The sequence below is a fragment of the Chaetodon auriga genome, chromosome 14 (assembly GCF_051107435.1).
Source record: "Chaetodon auriga isolate fChaAug3 chromosome 14, fChaAug3.hap1, whole genome shotgun sequence".
Classification (NCBI taxonomy): Eukaryota; Metazoa; Chordata; class Actinopteri; order Chaetodontiformes; family Chaetodontidae; genus Chaetodon; species Chaetodon auriga.
In genome coordinates this window covers 12,074,916-12,093,390 of record NC_135087.1, presented here as the reverse complement: position 1 = coordinate 12,093,390, position 18,475 = coordinate 12,074,916, and the positions used below count along the sequence as shown (strand labels likewise).

The window sequence follows — 18,475 nt, the reverse complement described above, 5'->3', positions numbered from 1 at the left end:
CCCAGACCCAGTGCTGCCTGGTCTCTGTAACACCCCTCGCTGCCTCCCCCTAGTAAACAGTCCATTAGCGTAGTGCTCCAAGGTAAACATATTTACTGGCTGGTGACGGCTTGCCAGTGTGGCTCCTCAGGCCCCGTGGCAGAGGGGATTTCATTAGGAAGAGGGCAGGGGGAGAACGGAGGAAATTAATGTGCCATTCAAGATGATTTCTTTGTTTCCCATCAACATGATCACAGACAGGCCGCAGGGAAGAGATGATTTACGCACACAAAGGAAAGAGACAGGGCAAGAGAGGGAGGGTAAGAGGGAGGGAGAGAAAATATCACAAAAGGCTCCCAGTGCGTGAAATGTCTTCCTTTTGGTGAAAATGCTCTTGTCATGATTTTTGTTATGGCTTGAAGTGCAGGAATTGTTTTCAATCAGAAAAGCTTTCTTGTTTGTCATTAAGGATTGGAAATAGAAGTATTTCTGAGCAAAAACACCAACAGGCACAACAATGTAATGCAATTTTTTTTTTCCACACTATCTACACACAGTAATCCAACCAACACGGTGATGTCCTGCAGCTTTGCTGAGAACCTGTTTGACAATATGAGCTTTTTTATACAGTTTGCTATGCAACCTGGAGGATATTATTCTGTAGCCTGCCTCATTTATTAACAACTGTGCTTCACCAACAAATTATCTGAGAAGTCCATACAGCTGATGGCACCATATTGGGTATGTTGGAAGATAGTTTGGAGTGATGTTTCTGTTTTGTTTGTTCACAAAACAACTTTCATTTAATTTGTAGGTACAGTATGTTTAACACTAGATTAGGAGGAGATTCATATGAAGGCAATCTGTACTTAAAACTAATTTGATTTGTATGTTAAACTAGATTTAAGCCTCATTTAAGCCCAAAACAGTAGCTTTCAATATGTAAATACGTACGTGGTGTCGTGTGGGGTGATTCGACATTTGTAGTTGAAATGAGTGAAACATAATAAGGGAAGGTTCTTGTCAAAAGTAGGCGGCTTGGACTATAGCAAACACAGAAAGTGACTCAGAAGAACTGGATTGTAGCCTGTATTTAGTTGGAGAGGAGTAATCTTCAAAATGAGTAAGCTCCCGCCACAAAGACTTAGCAAACCTGACATTCTTGAAATGAAACACAAAACACCCCAAAACGCATCAGTTTTTTAAGTTTCAAATATATTATTGGTCAGAATATTCATGTACGCCTGCTTCTCATTAAAGAAAGGTAGGTAAAAAATGAAAACATTGCTGGGTTGCTGTATGACTTGAGTGTCTCAGGGCCGTTGTTGGAGTGAATGATTCCTGATCAGACTGAGCTGTGTCTGCACTGTCTGTCAAGCTTCTTCTCTGTGAGTGCTGGACCCTGCCAAGGTTGTACTTTGTCACCTATTATGACTGGTTTTCACGGATGGGCTTTTGACTGAAAACTGGGAATGGAAAGCATCCAGCTTGGTGGCCTCTGCTTTTTTTGCAGATGACATCATCTTCTTTCATCAGGGTGCGACCTCCGCTGTGAATGTGAACTGTTTGCTGGTTTAAGAGGTTCAGATAAAGATCAGTGCATCCAAATCTGAGACCATGGTTCTCCTTTTTGAAAACGTGCATTGATTCTTAAAGTCGGGCACAAAATTGGCAGGTGGATCGACTCAATGACTGTGCTGGGTTTTTTCTGAAAGAGGCAATGCTCTTGAATTGTCAGTGAATTTACACCATAAAGCAAACAAAAACAAAATTGTTGATATAGAAGTGCAGGTGAAGTTGTTGCAGAATTTCTTGGCTCATCTTCATGGATAGGGTGAGGATCTCAGATATGTGGGATGACCTTAGAGTAGAAACCAATGCCCCCTTTCCTTGAGGTGGTTCAGACATCTAATCATGGCAGCATGTCACCAGGACATCTCGTGCTTTTTCCTCACCAACTCCAGACTGGCCTAGAGAACATGCAGGAGAATAGGACTACAGCTCTACTGTGCCACTTCACCAGTGTACGCAGAATTGAATAAGGGGCTGTAAATGCACACATTAATTCAAATTAGGATTTCAGTCACATTTGTTGGGATATTTTTCCTTCATTTGTTTTCAGAATCCAGTCATATTCTCCTGCTGCTTAGATTCAAGGATATTTTTTCCCGTCTGTCCAGTGAGTGCTTCCCTTTATTGTTATTACACAGGCATCAAGACATTCAGATATATTTTAATATTAACTACATATTATTTGCAGCACAGTGCCTATGTCTACTTCATTTATGCATACTGCCATTATGTCAACTTCTTTTGTCATTGTGAAGATGGAGGCTTTATATCACCTGGGTGCATTGGGTGTGATGGACATCCATGAACTATTACCGGTCATGTATTCCTCGCTCTCTTTCTTCTCTCTCACCATCTCTCTCCTTGACCCACTCTTTCTCTCCTTCCACCTCTCCTTCCCTTTAGGTGATATTCAGGGTTGTATGACACCTGTGAGCGATGTGCTGGCTGACATGAGCTGCATATAAATGACCGTAGAGGAAAAAACATGTCCCTTTTTATTTACACACACACACACACACACACACACACACACACACACACACACGCACACACACACACACAGAGTGTGTTTTCAGATGCCCGTCTGGCTGTCCTAGGAGGCAGTTTTATGTAGTTGGTGACCTTAGAGTGTGGAGCAGGTGTTTAGGGTCTGATAACATCATGACAGAGAGTACAGGTGTGACTACATACAGACAGAAAGGAGACACACAAACACACACAGACACGTATTGTGTGTCATATTGGATGGCACAGCTCTTTGTTCACCGACCAAAAGACAGTAAAGTCATACAGCAGGGGGTTATTTTCACGTTTGGATACAATGTGCATACAGCTGTGAATTAATAAAATCAAGTGAAAAATAAAACTAGCAAAGACACGGATGTGTTCTACCCTGTGTTGCCCACTCAATGTAAGCCTTTATACAAATATGCATCCGTTCAACGCAAACAATGCGAACATAATTAACAGTAGCTATTTGGATGTTGTGTTTACTTCCTGTGAAATCCAAATCACTTGCGTACATGTCACTGTCATATTGGCAAATTAGTGTTTTATATGTGTTTGTATGTTTTACATGTTGGATCCTTTGTTGGTGCAGCTGAAAATGATCAGAAACCCTCCTTCACCCCCCTGTCTAAAGCAGCGGCACTTGAGCATGTGTGTCTGCAGTGGACATGCATATCTAAATGTAAATGTCATCTTTTATGCCGTCAGAGGGGAGACTTGTCCTCTGCACCATCCTGTGGAGAGAAGCAGTACAGCAGTGACTTCATTGACATTCCTCTCATAAAGGCACCGGCTAACCGGGCCTCAGAAAGTAATCCTTCTCTACTGAGACGTGGGAAGGAAGAGGACACAGTGTAAAGCTGATCGATTTGATCCTAACCAGGAAATTGTACATGTGGTTCAAGAGCTAAGAAGTTTGTCCGCTATGCTGCCAACCAATCCCATACTTCTACCCTGAGGATGAATACATAATATGTTTCTGCATAGCATCAAACCATGAAGAGATGTTTATAAATTCAAACTATATAACATAAAGTGCTTTTTTTTTTTCTTTGAGAAGTCCTAGCCTGCGGGGTGATGTTTTGTTGATATGCAGTGCCCAAGGTACAGCCTTGATAAGGACTGATATACAGACAGAGAATGTTTTGTCTCTCCAGTTCTCACTGAGCATGACAGAGAGGATTTCAGAGAGACTGCACTGCCAGATGGGAGATTGTTCCTTCATGGGTATTGTCTGTGAAACGCCTCGGAATATGTCAGCTTTATCTGTGTTAAAACATACCAAACATTTTTGCATGCGATACTGTGGTACAGAAGCTATAGCCTCTCCCATCTGTGCCGTTGCAAACTGTATCTCGGTCCTGCAGCATCCAGTACACAAGGCAGAAATAACTCCACTGATCTGAGGAGAAGGCTGCCACTGCCAAATTTGTGATACGTAAATGTGTGAAATATTGTGATATTGAGACATGGTTCCAGATAGATTATGTTGTATCAGTGAGCTGTGTTTTATCCCTCTCCCCACTGCTCTCTCCTGCTCGCTCTCTCCCTCTTTCTGTCTCTCTATCTCATTCACACACACATACACACTGACACACATAATGCTCTATCATTTCCCTCATCCCTTGCGAGAGGTGTGAAAGGCAAATATATGCTCTCCTTCACTGTGGACATAATACTGAGGTCATGAATGGAATGTTAATGAATGCTTTACCACGTAGCTCTATCAGTGGATGTGCACGCGCGCACATACAGAATCGCACACCAGGATTTGTCGAGCGAGTACCAACCTAGCCAAAACCATAACAATACACTATTTCAAATATGCATTCCTTAGCGAGCGAGTGGGTGTTTTTTTAGACCACGGCAGCGTGCTTTGACTTGTATGCTGAGCTGCAAGAATGTGGAAAAGAATGAAAAAATGCAATTTGACTGACCAAGTAGGTAAAGGGAGGCAAAAAATGTAGCTGTCTGCGTCTCAGTGCGACCCGTGAACTTCAAATCTTTGTCACATTGGGAATTGCAATGGAGGAAACAAAGGGGACAGAGGGTGTGGGAAGGAGAGGCCACGGCTCGCAGATCACTAGGCTGTGTTTGAGTATCTTATCGTGGCTGTCGCCAGCTCAACCTGGCTCCATTGACTTTGTGTGGGGATTAGAAAGGCCCACAGCTTCTGATTATTTGGGTGAGTGAGCGGTTCTGTGTAAACAAACAATGTGGCCGGGATTGTTCCAGTCACAACACGGCTGGTTGGCCCCTGACAAACGCCATACGCACACACACAGACAAGCATGTGGGAGAGTGCACACACTGTGGTGCATCATGCTCCTCCCGGTTTGTCCTGATGGATTTGGGTTGCTGTTTTATTCACCTTTTAGGGATAGCAGTCATGATTTCTCATTGATAGTCTGAGAATCTCTATTTAAAATTCAAGCTTGGGAAAGAGATGGATGGCAGCCCCTTTTCAACCTGAAACATCAGGAATTTACGGCAGGATATGAAGATCATATTTTGACTACAGCCCATCCAGAAAAGTTGGGATGCTGTGTAAAATGTAAATGAACAGTCTTTACACCAAAAGCAATTTTACAAAGTGTTCCAGTGCCCATGTAGTAATGTCCTTCATACAATCATGTGTTCACAAAGTGGTGAACCTCGCTCCATACGTGCTTGTGAACGACTGAGCCTTTCCAGGATGCCCCTTTCATACCCAAACATGATACTATCGCCTGTTACCAATGAACCTGTTTACCTGTGGGATGTTCCAAACAGGTGTTTTTGGAGCGTTGCACATCTTTCCCAGTCTTTAGTTGCTCCTGTCCCAACTTCTTGAAACTCAGAATAAGCATATCTTTACAAAAATCAATGAAGCTGAGGTCAAACATTAAATATATTGTCTTTGTACTGTTTATTAGATTATTGGATTTGCAATTATCACATTCTGTTTTATTTGTTTCCCAACTTCCTTTGAATCGGGGGTTGTGTGAGCGGATGTATAGTATCGTCCCTTTTTGAAAGTGCAACATGCTGAAAGATGGCAAACCAGACTGAAGCTACTGTAACCAAAAACTGTTGGCATCTGTACACTTGTTAAAGCCAAGACGAGTCAAGCGGAAGCATATTGGGGTGAAGGGAGTTGAGCAATTATAAGAAAAAAAAAGAGTATTATTATATCAACAGCACAATAACATTATGCCAAGCAGATGGGATGCGGTGCAAAAAGAAAAACTTCGAAAAAAAGATCCTTCACAAACACAAATCCACAAGTGTGGCTCCGGTTTTATTTTTATCGCAACCTTTCACTGTGCATTTTTTAAAACAAAGGTAGAGTGAGAAGCACCCATGAAGGGGCTGTGAAGTCAGCTGCATCCCCAGATATCCATTCCAGATGCTGGCTAGACTTGGTGGAGCCGGGGCCCGCCGTACTGGGGGCTGGATTTAGTTGTCTTTTCCTCCAGGTGTGATGCCTCATGCTGATTCCCCCACATGTTCCATGGGTCTTATCCAAACACGCCGGGGCTGGTGACAGCGCCGGTAGGCCTGCCCTCCCTCTTGCCCGCCTTCCACTTTCTCAAGCTCCCCTGGTGGCCCACCCGCCCACACTGCAACTGCAGCAGCAAGCAACCGGTCCTCTTCTCCTTACCTGTCATCAGAGTTGCTGCCCTGAATGGCTGTCCAGCGCAAACCCGAGAAGCCTCCTTACTTTGCTCTTTTATTTTCACGCTTTCCTCAGACCTCTGTCTCCTTCTTGGTTTGAACCCCTTTGATGAGGGGTTATGTTCACACCGCTGCTCCACAGGCTCTGCTGCAGGCCGGGACAGGCCAGTTGTTGCTCCAGTAACTCAGTCATGCTCAACGCTGATGTAGGGTGTATTAAGCTTGTCATATTTCAAGCCTGGTCAGTTTTAGGACGATATATGCCATCAGGGAGTGTTAGACGGTTCAAAAAAAAAAAAAAGCAAAGTGGAGTGGAAAAAGAAAACAGAAGCTCTGCTGTTTTGTGTATTTGTTCCCCGGCTGAATGTTCGACGTCTGTTTCCATTAAAAGTGTGGGTGAGCGAAATTCGGTCTTTATCCCACTGTAAACTAGGCCGGCTTAAGGTCTTTTCTTTTCGTAGTCGTATTTTACTTTACACCGTGACTCCATTCTTCCATGACAAAATGAATGTTTCCCTCTACTGTACGTGAATTCCACCTACTCTTCATTTTTTTTTTTTTTCCAGGGCAGGAACAGAGAGATGCAGTGGGGGCAAACATTATTAGCTAGCCCACACAAAATATGTTGTCTCATGGCTCGAGTTGGACGCCTTCCAGGTTTGGCATAACTGAGGATAACATATTTATGGGAACAAGAAGCAAGCGTCCTCACTGAAACATGTTGGCCTTCGTTTCTTTGAGAGGAATCTGTCTTGGTTTATTAGTGTTATAACAAATACTGAGCTGATTGATTGTTTCTTTCCACTTGAAGTTTTTATCACTGAAAAAATGTTTCAGAACTGATTCATTACAAGTCAATTATGGAGTTACAGAATTAATTAGAAGGCAGGCATACATTCTGTTGTTTTGAATTATGAAGTCAATAGATTAAAATGAAGCTGTTGATTGTTTTTTTTTTCTGCAGAAGCTCTGAAATGAAATACTTTTGTTTTCTAAATCCATTAATATATTGAGTCCAAGGCTCTATAGTATTAAGAAACCACATTTTCAGTCATATCATACGGACATGGGTTAGGCTTGTGTGTATGTGTGTGCATGTGTGAGCAGTCTTGTGTTGTCATAACTTTGCTGAGATACTTTGAAACTCCCCATGAGCCAAAGCAATGTAAATGATTTCCCGATGTTTAAACCATCATTGCTGTGATTAGACTCACAGGATCGAGATTTCAGCGTATAAACTGCTTGGACTGTCCCCAGAGCTCATTACAAAACACACAGACGATGGTAACACTTAACTCTTCGCAAATGTGCAATGACAGAGAGTGACTGTGATGTGATTTTATTGTTTTTACAGTACAAGCACAACAGCTCTGTCCTCAGACTGGATGGCGGAGGACGAAACGCATCAAATGCATGACAAGCCTAATGTAAATAACAGTCATCTGTATCTTATCAAGTAATTTTCTCATCAAGTTTTCTCCAACAAGTCATAATACTGTAATGTCCCATTGGGGGTGATTAATATGTTGTGTCAAAATGAATCAAATGTTTGGCAACTTTAGCTTAATATGATCAGTACAACAAATGTCAGGAAGCTGTGGTTTGGTTTGGAAGCTGTGGTTCAGCTTAAACTCTTCATCATTGTCATACTTCTCTTTCGCGGTGGCTTGAGGATGTAGTGTTGTTCTGCTGCACGGCAAGGTAATAGTCTTAGTTTGAGTGAAATCTGATGAACAGGAGAAGAGGCTGATTGATAATTACATGACATGGACCGATTATCCTTTATGCAAGTTTCTTTTTTAACACGTTTTTAAAATCCAATCTCTCTCAGCAAAGCAAAGTTATACTTCCATCTCTCGGTTTTCATCATCAAGGGGAGCCAATGATTTCTCGCTGTTAGCTCCAGGTAAGGCATCGCTAGCGGTGTCGCAGGGCCCTCGAGCCACCTTGTCCTGTGACATCATTGCCAGTCATCCATTTCGTCTCCCCTGCTCCAGCTGGAGCTGGATGTTGGACCTTGGTGAGGCCCCAGTGCTGGTATTAATTTCTTGGGCCTGTTGGCGTCCGTCCCCTGGCAGCCCAGCGCCAGCTCCAGCCCCAGTCTCAGCCTCAGCCCCAGCTCTGGTTCCATCTCCATGTAGGAGTGTTACTGGAAAGCTGGCCAGTGGGATCTGGCTCTGATAATCATTTCAGGCTAGACCTGCCAGCATCTGTAGCAAAGCTTGCAGGAGATGAGCTATTAGTATTCAGAGAAGACAGACGTGAAGAAAAAAAAAAAAGAGTAATAAAAAAATGAGTCCACGTACTGGAATCATACATCATCTTCAAAAAATAAAAAAAAGAACTTTTCCTGCGGTCCGTTTTTCTACAATATGGCTTTATGGCTTAATACTGATATGGTGCATGCTTTTGCGGAATTTCAGTGTGGTTTCCAAGATTTTGAGCAATTTATATTTGTAAAGGGCTGTTTCCAATTGCAAACAGAGGGAACAGCTGAATAATGAAGTGGAACCTTTTAGGCTTTCTACAGGAGATAAGGCACTAAAGTTCACAAGTCGTTTCATGTTTGATGCATTTGCCACTTAAGCACTGTAAACTTATACACTGAAGAACACTGCTGGATAAATAAAAACACGTTTGATGACCCGTATGCAGTGTTCAGAAGTTGGAAAGAAGCCTATGTACTGCAGCCACTTTGGATTATGTTACCAGAAGACATGGATTCCTGGCAGAACTCTGTGTGGAGGTTTATTCCTTTCAAACAAGCCAAGCTAATGAAAAACAAACTCGAGCATTTCGGTCTCTATGTGGTCAGCAACCTTCGGTTTTTCATTTTTTACTTAAGGGGATATTTTTCTAGTTGTTGCTCTTTTCATGAACCGGTTTAAGGCCCGTCTCTGTCTCACTCTTGTGAATGTACATTACTTGTAACTTTTTGCCTGTGTGAGTCGAGGTGGGCAGAATTTTCCCATTGGGTCTCGTTCAACCAGTCCCAGGATTCCAGTGGCTTCATGGGATACCACACAGTTTCGTAGGCCATTAGTGAATGTTTAACATTGAGTCAACACGCAGAAAATACTGTACCTTCCCTCTCTTTATGAGACTAAGATGCGGAATGATTAAACCTCATCTCGGACAATCATTATAACTAGGCGTGCTTGGACTGGAAAATCGTTTTTTTTTTTTCTTCTTCATCTCCTTCTTCTTTTCAAATGAAGGTTTCATGGGTGACTGATTTACACTATTTTCACAGCTAGATGTGTTGGCTCCTCTAAATATCAATGTCCACTGGGTTTTTGGTCTTGGAAAGATCAGCAGCACCTTTAACCCTTACACGTATTTCATACAAGACATGGAAAAATGGAAAGTTTATTCAGAAAACTTGAGAATCACACATGAATAATAGGAACCAGGCGGGTCAATGTTGCCACATAATAGAAAAACTCACTTGTTGAAGTATGACATCATACCTTTTGCTTCAGATATAACCTTAGATCACATTTCTTCTTCGTCTTCTTTTTTTTTTTTTGAAGCTATCTGTGCATGAACACTTCACCACATGACTTGCAGACCTCTACCATGATGCCCATGAATCTCCTCCTTCTTGAACTCCAGAGAGGTTTCTCCAACAAGCTGTTGTCCCTTCTGTAAACACAAGTACTGTAGAATACTGTGTGTGTGTGTGAGAGAGAGTGTGTGTGTGCATCTGTGTGCGGATGGGGTTATCCAAAAGCTGTTCCACTTGCATGGCAACGCCTCATTACCCATACTGCCTCCTTCTTTGCCCCGAAGTGGGGTGCGGCTCCCCTCGCTGGGCCCAGTCGTCAAGGTGACCCAACATGCCCCAGGATGGCGGGCAGGCAGACAGGCTGGGAGAGAGGGGGCTGTTTCGCTCTGTCTTTATTGTGCCGGGGCCACCGTATGCTAGCTGGTGCACTGGGCCCTGGATAGTTCCAGACTGCCGCATGCGTCCCGGTGAGCAAGCAGCTGATCTCATTTTTCAACACACAGCTGCCCCAACATCAGGCCCATGTGAAGGTGACCTCCCTCGCCTGTTGGAGTGCCTCTTAAAGTGGGGAGGTGTAGACGATGCTTTGCCAAATCCAAAAGACCCTAACTTCTGGTGATGTAACGGTTTATTGTTTTGAATTTAGGTCTGTTTGTGTCAGTGTGAGGGGTATTAAAATCACCATTAAAGTGTTGCTTTAACATCTGCAGTATGCCGGATTTGCACAGACACAGATCTGACAGTTGTTGAGTCATTGCAGCAGTCTGTACAGTGTTTGAGCCTCTCTGCTTTGCAACAACAGACTGTAACTGTATATCTCACCCTTTTATCTCTCCAGACATCCATCCCTCTCTTGTTCATTCTCACTCCATCCATCCATCCATCTACTCATTCCTTCCTCTCATTTGTCTCTCTCCCTCCCTCCTTGTCTCTTCCTGTCACCCCCTCTCTTCCACCTCCCCCCCTCTAACACAGGACAGATTGGGAAGCCGTGATGGCGGCACAGAAGTTGAGGGAGAAGCTATTTATCCCAGACGGATCAGGAGGTGTGTGACGGAGGTGTGGACGGTTGCTGCAGGTCAGTGACGTTGGCAGGCGCCAGGCAGGCCGGCCCACATGGCTCGGGGACTGTGGGACTACAGACAGATGGCACCTGGTGGGTGACAAACAATTAACAAACCAACAAGAATAGCTGGATCGGCAGTATACCCACAAGCACAGGAGATAGCAAGAGAGCGGGTGCATCTGTGCTCTGAACACTTTCACTCTTTACTTTTCCTCTTCCCGAGTCTTGTTTTGTATAACAGTTGCAATTTACCCATGTGTCTTTTTCACAAAAACACTCTTGCTGTCGTGTCGCTATAGAACAGTCTAAATAAAGCAGTGTTGAGCATATGCAGCTAGCATATGTTTCTGTTTATTTCAGTGCAGTTTTGAGAGACGCTGTGGGTAATTTAACTGAACAATACAATGAAACAACACATTTGATATCCACTTAAATGTTAAGCAAAAGTTACAAACAATCTTATAAAGTTCCTTACAGCAAAAGCATTACCTGGCATTGCTGTGCTGTGTGTGCGCGCGTGTTTTTTTTTTTGGAAAATTCATGCCGGAGAACTGATTCAGAGTGTTTGTTTGAAAGTGAGCATGGTGGCTGATGGTATTTCACCGCCTAACTACATCCAAATGTCATTGTGATAGGGTGTTTCTGCACTCCACTCCCACTTACTGTACAGTGAAGATGTCCTTTGTTGGTCATAAACAAGAAAATCTGCAGTTTTGTAAGTTGTATCTCTTCCAAGAATGGGGAGTGAAGGATTATTATCCATACCTAACTTTGTGTAAGTAAACGGTTGTCATCTGGTAGAATTATTGCTTTGGACTGGCATTGGTCCTAGTGTGTGTGTGTGTGCGTGTGTGTGCGCGTGTGTGTGTGTGTGTGTGTGTGTGTGTGTGTGTGTACGAACACATCTGGAGTCTAGACTCTGTGGCTCTGTGGGCAGGGTCCTATCTACAAGCAGCATCAGGTCCGGAGACCGGCCATGTTGACATAGGTGGCACATGCATACCGGCATCTGTTTCAACAGTCAGTACTCTACAGTATATCACCAAGTACCCCCCTTTTACACACACACGCACACACGCACACACTGCTGGACACTTTTATCCTCCATGGGAGGATGGATGGGAGGAGGAGGGGATGGAGAAGGAAGACAAAGTGGAGGGGTGAGGTGGGCAGGGGGGATGTGCAGAAGACCTGCAGAGGTCCCTGGTAACCAAAGGCAAATACAACTTCTCAGAATCAGCACTGTAATTTCTCCAATCCCTCTTGTTCATTGTTGCATCAGGATACAGAGACATGGAGGGCAGGACACTGTTTATGTGTGTGTTTTTGTGCCACCCCCCCCTATGAATTTCCTCTTAAGGAGGTAAAGTTAATCATAAAAATGGCTCCACAGTTGTTTTGGGGGCAAGTTTGTGAGTGTGTGTGGGGGTCTGTGTGTGAGAGAGAGAGATTGCTAGTGGGCTGCATTGCAGGGTGTATGGTGAAGGAGCCTTTAGCGCTTCCAGATCACAGAGTTTTATTAGCCTGTATCAAAACGCTGCCACTTGTGATTTATGTCAATGAGATGTCAAAACACACACACACACCCACACACACAGACATAATGCATGCGCACCTATCCAGATACACAGCTTAATGTGCACACACATAACATAAGTGAGTCGGACAGAAACACTGCAGAGGGTCAAAGTAAGAACAACAAGGAAGACAAATGTGCAGAGACAAAAGAGTAAAAGATGCATAAAACAAGCCAAAGTGATGGAGAGGCAGTCAAAATGATCACTGCAATACTCTGCAGCCAGTTTTCATAATGGCTTGACGTATTAATGGGATAAACACAACGATAAATCTTGGTCAGAGAAGGACATGCAAAGAATGCGGGAGCAATAGGCTTTTCACAGTAGGAAAATAAACACTGATAAGACTGTGGGAATATTCGTGAAGAGGTATGACACTAGGTGCATGTGTTTGTGCGTGCACGGACACATACACACACACTCAGAATAAACATGGAGAGGCAACAACAGCACCTACATTACAGCTTCTTAGATTTCATTTAATACAGAGTACTCGGGAGAGGACGGAGGACAGTAGATAGCAGCGGTAGCGATAGCTTGTTCATTTTCACGTGAATCTTTTCTACTCTTAACTATCCAATAACTGGAATATCTAATGGAAAACCGAGTCAGTATAAGCATGAAAGCAATGAAAATGATTGAGCTTCTAGAAAGAAAAAAAAAATCAATTTTCATCTACCGAGCGGGGCTGAATGTGCCCAGCTTCAGTGTTTATGCTCAGTCAAAATGTCGGCGAAAACAAGGGGGCTCTCTTCAATACACGTTGCAAATAGAGATCCATTAATAGAATCTGGGTTATAAATTTTCCTGTCACCTTCTCTACCTCCAAGGAGCCTCTTGGTCGATAAGGGAGAAAGATTGGGTTGAAAATTGATTTTCCAGAATAATTGCTATTCTCTTCGTCAGGGAGACTCAAGTGTCTCCAAGGCTTTTTCCTATTACAGCTGCCGGCTCTCCAATTTACCTGCCCTGAGAAAATACATGAAAGGGCACAGCCTTTGGCCTCCACAATCATCAAGGTTGTGAAGCTTCTAGCAGAGAAGATTTATGGTGAATTCAGTGTGATTGGCCCACGCTATTCTGTAGATTGATAATGTTTGACCTTTACGACACAAAGCCTGAAACATAAATGACACGTTCAGCTTTTATTGTCTTTCAGAAACCATGCTGAACGTATTTATGTTGCAGGTTGAGGTTGTGCGGTGCCATGCAGGCTAAATGGACCGTCTTTGCAGAAATGTGACAACCATCACTCCTCGTGTTAATGTGACAGATACTGACTCAAACTCGCTCGTGTTGCTGACAGCAGCCCGTCATTACGTGTCATCACTGCTTTCATCTCCTGTGCTCCTCCATGCAGCAGCAAACAGGCCATTTGTAAGCACTGTTATTAGTTGACAGATCTTTACTGAGCCAGATCTAATTCCCCACAGCTTAGCAGTACCTGGTCCTGTGGCGGATCCCGTCCCCTTTGTACCATCCACCTAACAATAACAGCAGCCATTTATCTGAAATAATAGCATGGCACTGGAGCCAGTGATGTACACAGGCTGAACCAGACATGGTGGGCAAAAAGTTATTTGGAAGCATTTCAAAGTCCCGTTGAAGACTGCCAGACACCATTAACTGCCTCAAAATTGAAAACATTGCCTGTAAAATAGCTCGAGTTTAAACTAAAAGTAGAATCACTCATGGTTTTATTTAAACATTTGACATGGACTCAACAAGCACTGTATCTTGGCCGTGACTGGCCTGTGCAAACAGCAAAGGCAGTGTGTATGTACGCTGTGTGAACATGGAGCTGTGCTTCATTATTACAGATGTGTGGTGTGTTGCATTGTACCGTATCATTGTGTGGAACAGAGGGAGTGATCCTTGAGCCCTCTGTCCTCCTGCATATCATACTCGGCTGCCATCTGAAGCCTCCTCGCTTTGCTCCAGTGTACAAAACCCTATTGTGGTTTCCCTGAGATAAGCAGAGAGGGTGAGAGAGAAAGAGAGAGAGAGGGGGTGAGAGACTCCTCTGGAGGCGCCAGACCTATCTTCTCTATCTCCTCTGGGGGAACATGCCGGCATTCCCAAAGACACTGGTGCTAAGAGCCTGGTCGCCCTGCTGCCCACCTCCTGCACACACAGGAGAAGGGAGACGAGGAGATTTATGTCATGGTAACCCAATCTCTTCCCCTACTGAACTCCCCGTCTCCCCTGACTGCCTGTGAGAGCGAGGGAGAGCTTAGGAGTGGAGGAAGAGTGTGAGGGCTGCTGATGTTTTTGCAGAACAGAGGTGGAGTGAGACAGACACAATGCTCTCTTTCTGTTGTTTCAATCAGATACACGAGGGCTGCAGTGATTTGTGTGTGTCCTCATAGTGCCTGTGTGTCTGCATATGCGTGTGTGTGTGTGTGTGTGCATTAATGTTTGATATCCAATACCAGTGGCAATACTTTATTTGGTACTGAGTGGGATTGACTCCCACGGATGGCTATGAGAAGAGATGTGACACATAGAGATAGCAAAAAGGAGGAGGTCCCGTAAACACATTCACACATAGACACACACGCGCACGTTTTAACACGTTTCAAGCCAGCATTCACACAGTTGCATTTTTAGGATGCCTTCCTGGTGCTCTTTTAACATTTTAACATTCACCAGATTTTCATTTTCATCCAGAAGACGACTGAAAGAAACTGCGAAAAAGTTGAGGCTTTCTAAAACAAAACAGATGCTGGGAAGAAGTTGTAAAGCCAACATGAAGACTGCTCTGCTTCTTCCTAACCATACCTATTAGAATTCAAAGAGTCAACAATGTAGTGTAGGTGTGCATAATGAATGAAACACAGAATGTGACATCTCCTTGAATTCATAGGTTTAATATTTCATGGTTCGGAGGCACACCTGAGAGCTGAACATATGACTGAATCAAAACTTAATGTGGAACACGCAATATGCTGAAATGTTGAAGTCAGGGGGAGGAGGAGGCTGAATTACTGCATAGAGGATGACAGAGTTGGATAGTAAAACACTGAACTGCAGTCAGTTTTTATTTTAAACTTTCTAAAGGATCTAATCCTTCACTGTATAAATAACATAATTAATGTGTGCACGGCATGTCCCATTTTGTTTGTGAACGTACCATTACTCAAACAGCACAGCACAAATGCACTCAGTGTCACCAATCTCAGTCCAACTCTGAGAACTGCAGATTCTGAGAACTACAACAGAGACTCAGTTGAATTAGGCTCCACACATTCACCTCTGCAGCATCTTCCAAACATGTGTCGGACTCACCGGGAGTCAGCCTTATGGAGACGTGTGTGCGCGCGTGTATTCTTGTGTGCAAGTAGGCCTTTCTTGCATGTGTGTGTTCGGCATGACGTGGCAACCCCCTGCCCCGTTCAAACACGGCGTTGGCTGTGCAGGCAGCCTCGTCGTCAGGCTTGGCTTGCCACTGGTACACGCTGTGCCTGGCACCCTGCGGAGGGGGAAGGAAGGAGCACAGCGGGGCCAGGCCGCCTCCAACACCTCTCCCACCGAGCCAAAGGCCCCTCTGGTGGGGCTCTGAACACCAGAACAGGCCCAGGGAGAAATGATAATGAGGACCAAGACTGTGTTACACAGGATAACACGTAGGGACGCCATCACAGGTTTTAAACCACACACGCACACACACACACACCAAGATGTAAACATGCAAATATAGAAACATATGCACACAAGCACGCCTGCTCATAATCAGGCTGGCAGGGATGCAAATGATTGAACAAACACACACAAACTCACAGTCTAGTTCAGGAGAAGACATTGGTAAAAATTTGTCATTTTACATTGTGTTGTCATGTCTCTTTGTTCGTGGTGATGTTTGAGAATCATGTTTTCTTTGCACTGCCGGAGATCATTTGGCATTCAGTCAGCATGGCCAGTGCTGTGACATTGTTTTTCTTGGATTTTGTTTTGATGCGGATTTGGTTTGAGTAGGTAACAGTCAGGTAGATGTCATTAATAATGCTCTAACTGAGGATAGTAATTTGATTCCAAGCTAATCACTGCTGCTGCCAGATTTCACCTGCATGTGAAAGACCTATCTGATACTCAGTAAGTTATACTGCCATGGTCTAATACACATCTAATCTGTGCTGCATGTGCAAGTTCAAGACCAAAACAGAGCATCAAGTTTAGCTTCAGTTGCCACAGGATGTGCAGATGCAGACTGCACAGCCTCGTTCAGTGCCTGCAGGGCTGTAACACCTGCAACTGGTCAACAAAATCGTGTGTGTTTGTTTTGCGCATGTTGTCTTGGACACATGTTCACAGTTCATTTATTCCTATGATCAGAGCACATCTGTCAAGTAGATCTTTTCTACAGTCCCCGCTTTAGAGGGTAGAACTTTTGATAATCTGCGTGCAGGCTCTGAATCTTGAATTAATAATCTGTGTGCACAAATTAGCAAATTCAGTGCAAGTTCAATGACAATGATATCTTGCTTCCCTAAGTCATACAAGGTTAGGTAACTTCTTTTATGCTCATCCTTTGCAGGTTTGTGGGTGGCTGGAGTCAGTCCACATCCTGGACTGGCTGAAACTTTATCATAGGTTTATGTGCGGTATGTGCTGAACTGTATTTAGCAAGACAACCTACAGATAATTTATAATTGCCACATCACTAACCTGAACGTCTTTTGATCAAAAATCTGCATTAAACATGAGGAGAACATGCAGATTCTACACAGATGAACACCAGCTTGCTCTTTCAAACCTGGAACTTTTTTACTGTAAATGCTCTCAGTGCTAACTGCTAAGCAGAGTCCCCAATAAGGCGAGTAAAAGATTGTAGTCATTTAGAGGTTAAATTTAGCATTATTATGCCATGAATAAACAATTTGATTGAATTAATATATGTTTGTTAGTAATTTCAATAAATTTATCACAAACGCAAATGATCCAAAAAACTTTACTCTTGCTTTGTTCAACATGTGCATATATTTAATTACCCATCTTTTTTACAGCATCCAAAGAAAACAGGGGTGGTTGCTTCTGTGAGTCTTGTTGCGATGCAAACTCAGGTGTTTTAACATCACATTAAAACTGTGAGCAACCTGATAACAAAACAAACCAAAAATGGCAGGTGTCAACTCAAGTGTTGATGGAATTATGTAAATCCAACATGTGATTACAGCACCAGGATTGTAGATATAAACCATAGCACACATGCTTTGTGAGATGTTAAAGATGAGAGGGGATGAAAATTGGATTAAATTGTGTGTGGCAGCTCACTGTAGGGAGGTAATTAGGGACAAACATTGAGACGCAGAGTCTGATCTCTCCTGCTGGAGGTTAAGTGAAATAGGAGCTGTGAGTCCCAGAGTCCCGGTGGCACAGTGATTAGAATTTCCTAATGTGGGGCTAATGGGATGTCAGCCGGGAGCAGAACCCCTACACAGAACCACTCATAACAACAAGTGGTCAAAGATCATGCCTGATTAAAGAGATAGAGAAGAGGAACAGGAACACATTGCCACTGAAGAAGTAGACACTTCTGGGAGTTATGAAACCTGACTATCAGCTATATTATCACAACATTCAGGAATGGGAAGAGGAGAAGTGGGACATTAGGGTTTTGAAATTAGATACATGATTGGGATGTGAGAAACAATGCTAGCATTTTATTTTATGAACCCACAGCTTGGAAATGCTTTGATATGTCTCCACAAACATGTTATTTTACTACCAGCTTTTTATAGGCGCAACTCAAACATCAGCGAGTTGCAAATCAGCAGATTTATACATCATTAAGACGAACCACAAGATAAAAACAATTGTAGACAGATGTCTGAGTCATATTTTCAACTGATCTGAATGATATGCTGCTACTATTACCGTTGTTCTCCCTCCATCACCAGCCTTCCACCGTTTCCCTAAAGCTCACATACCTGCTCTCTCTCGAGTTGTGCATCTCAGCTTGTTTGTTTTCTGTGTTCACCCACTCCGGCCCCAGCTTTTGCATATTTGATCAAACTCTGGTGAGGATTTGATAGCGTTGCTGGTTGCCAGTTGCAGCAGAGTCTGTGGTTGAAATAACAACAATAGCACCACAACTTGACTGCCAGCCCC

General features: G+C 43.5%; 1 protein-coding gene across 1 annotated transcript in view; it reads left to right on the top strand.

Annotated features, from left to right (window-relative positions):
- Positions 1-18,475, top strand: part of LOC143332251 (uncharacterized) — a 95,357-nt gene that overhangs the window by 30,566 nt on the left and 46,316 nt on the right. Inside the window, exon 2 of the mRNA XM_076749590.1 lies at positions 10,700-10,802. Within this exon, the coding sequence (XP_076605705.1) occupies positions 10,700-10,802 (103 nt within the window). The remainder of the gene's footprint in view (positions 1-10,699; positions 10,803-18,475) is intronic.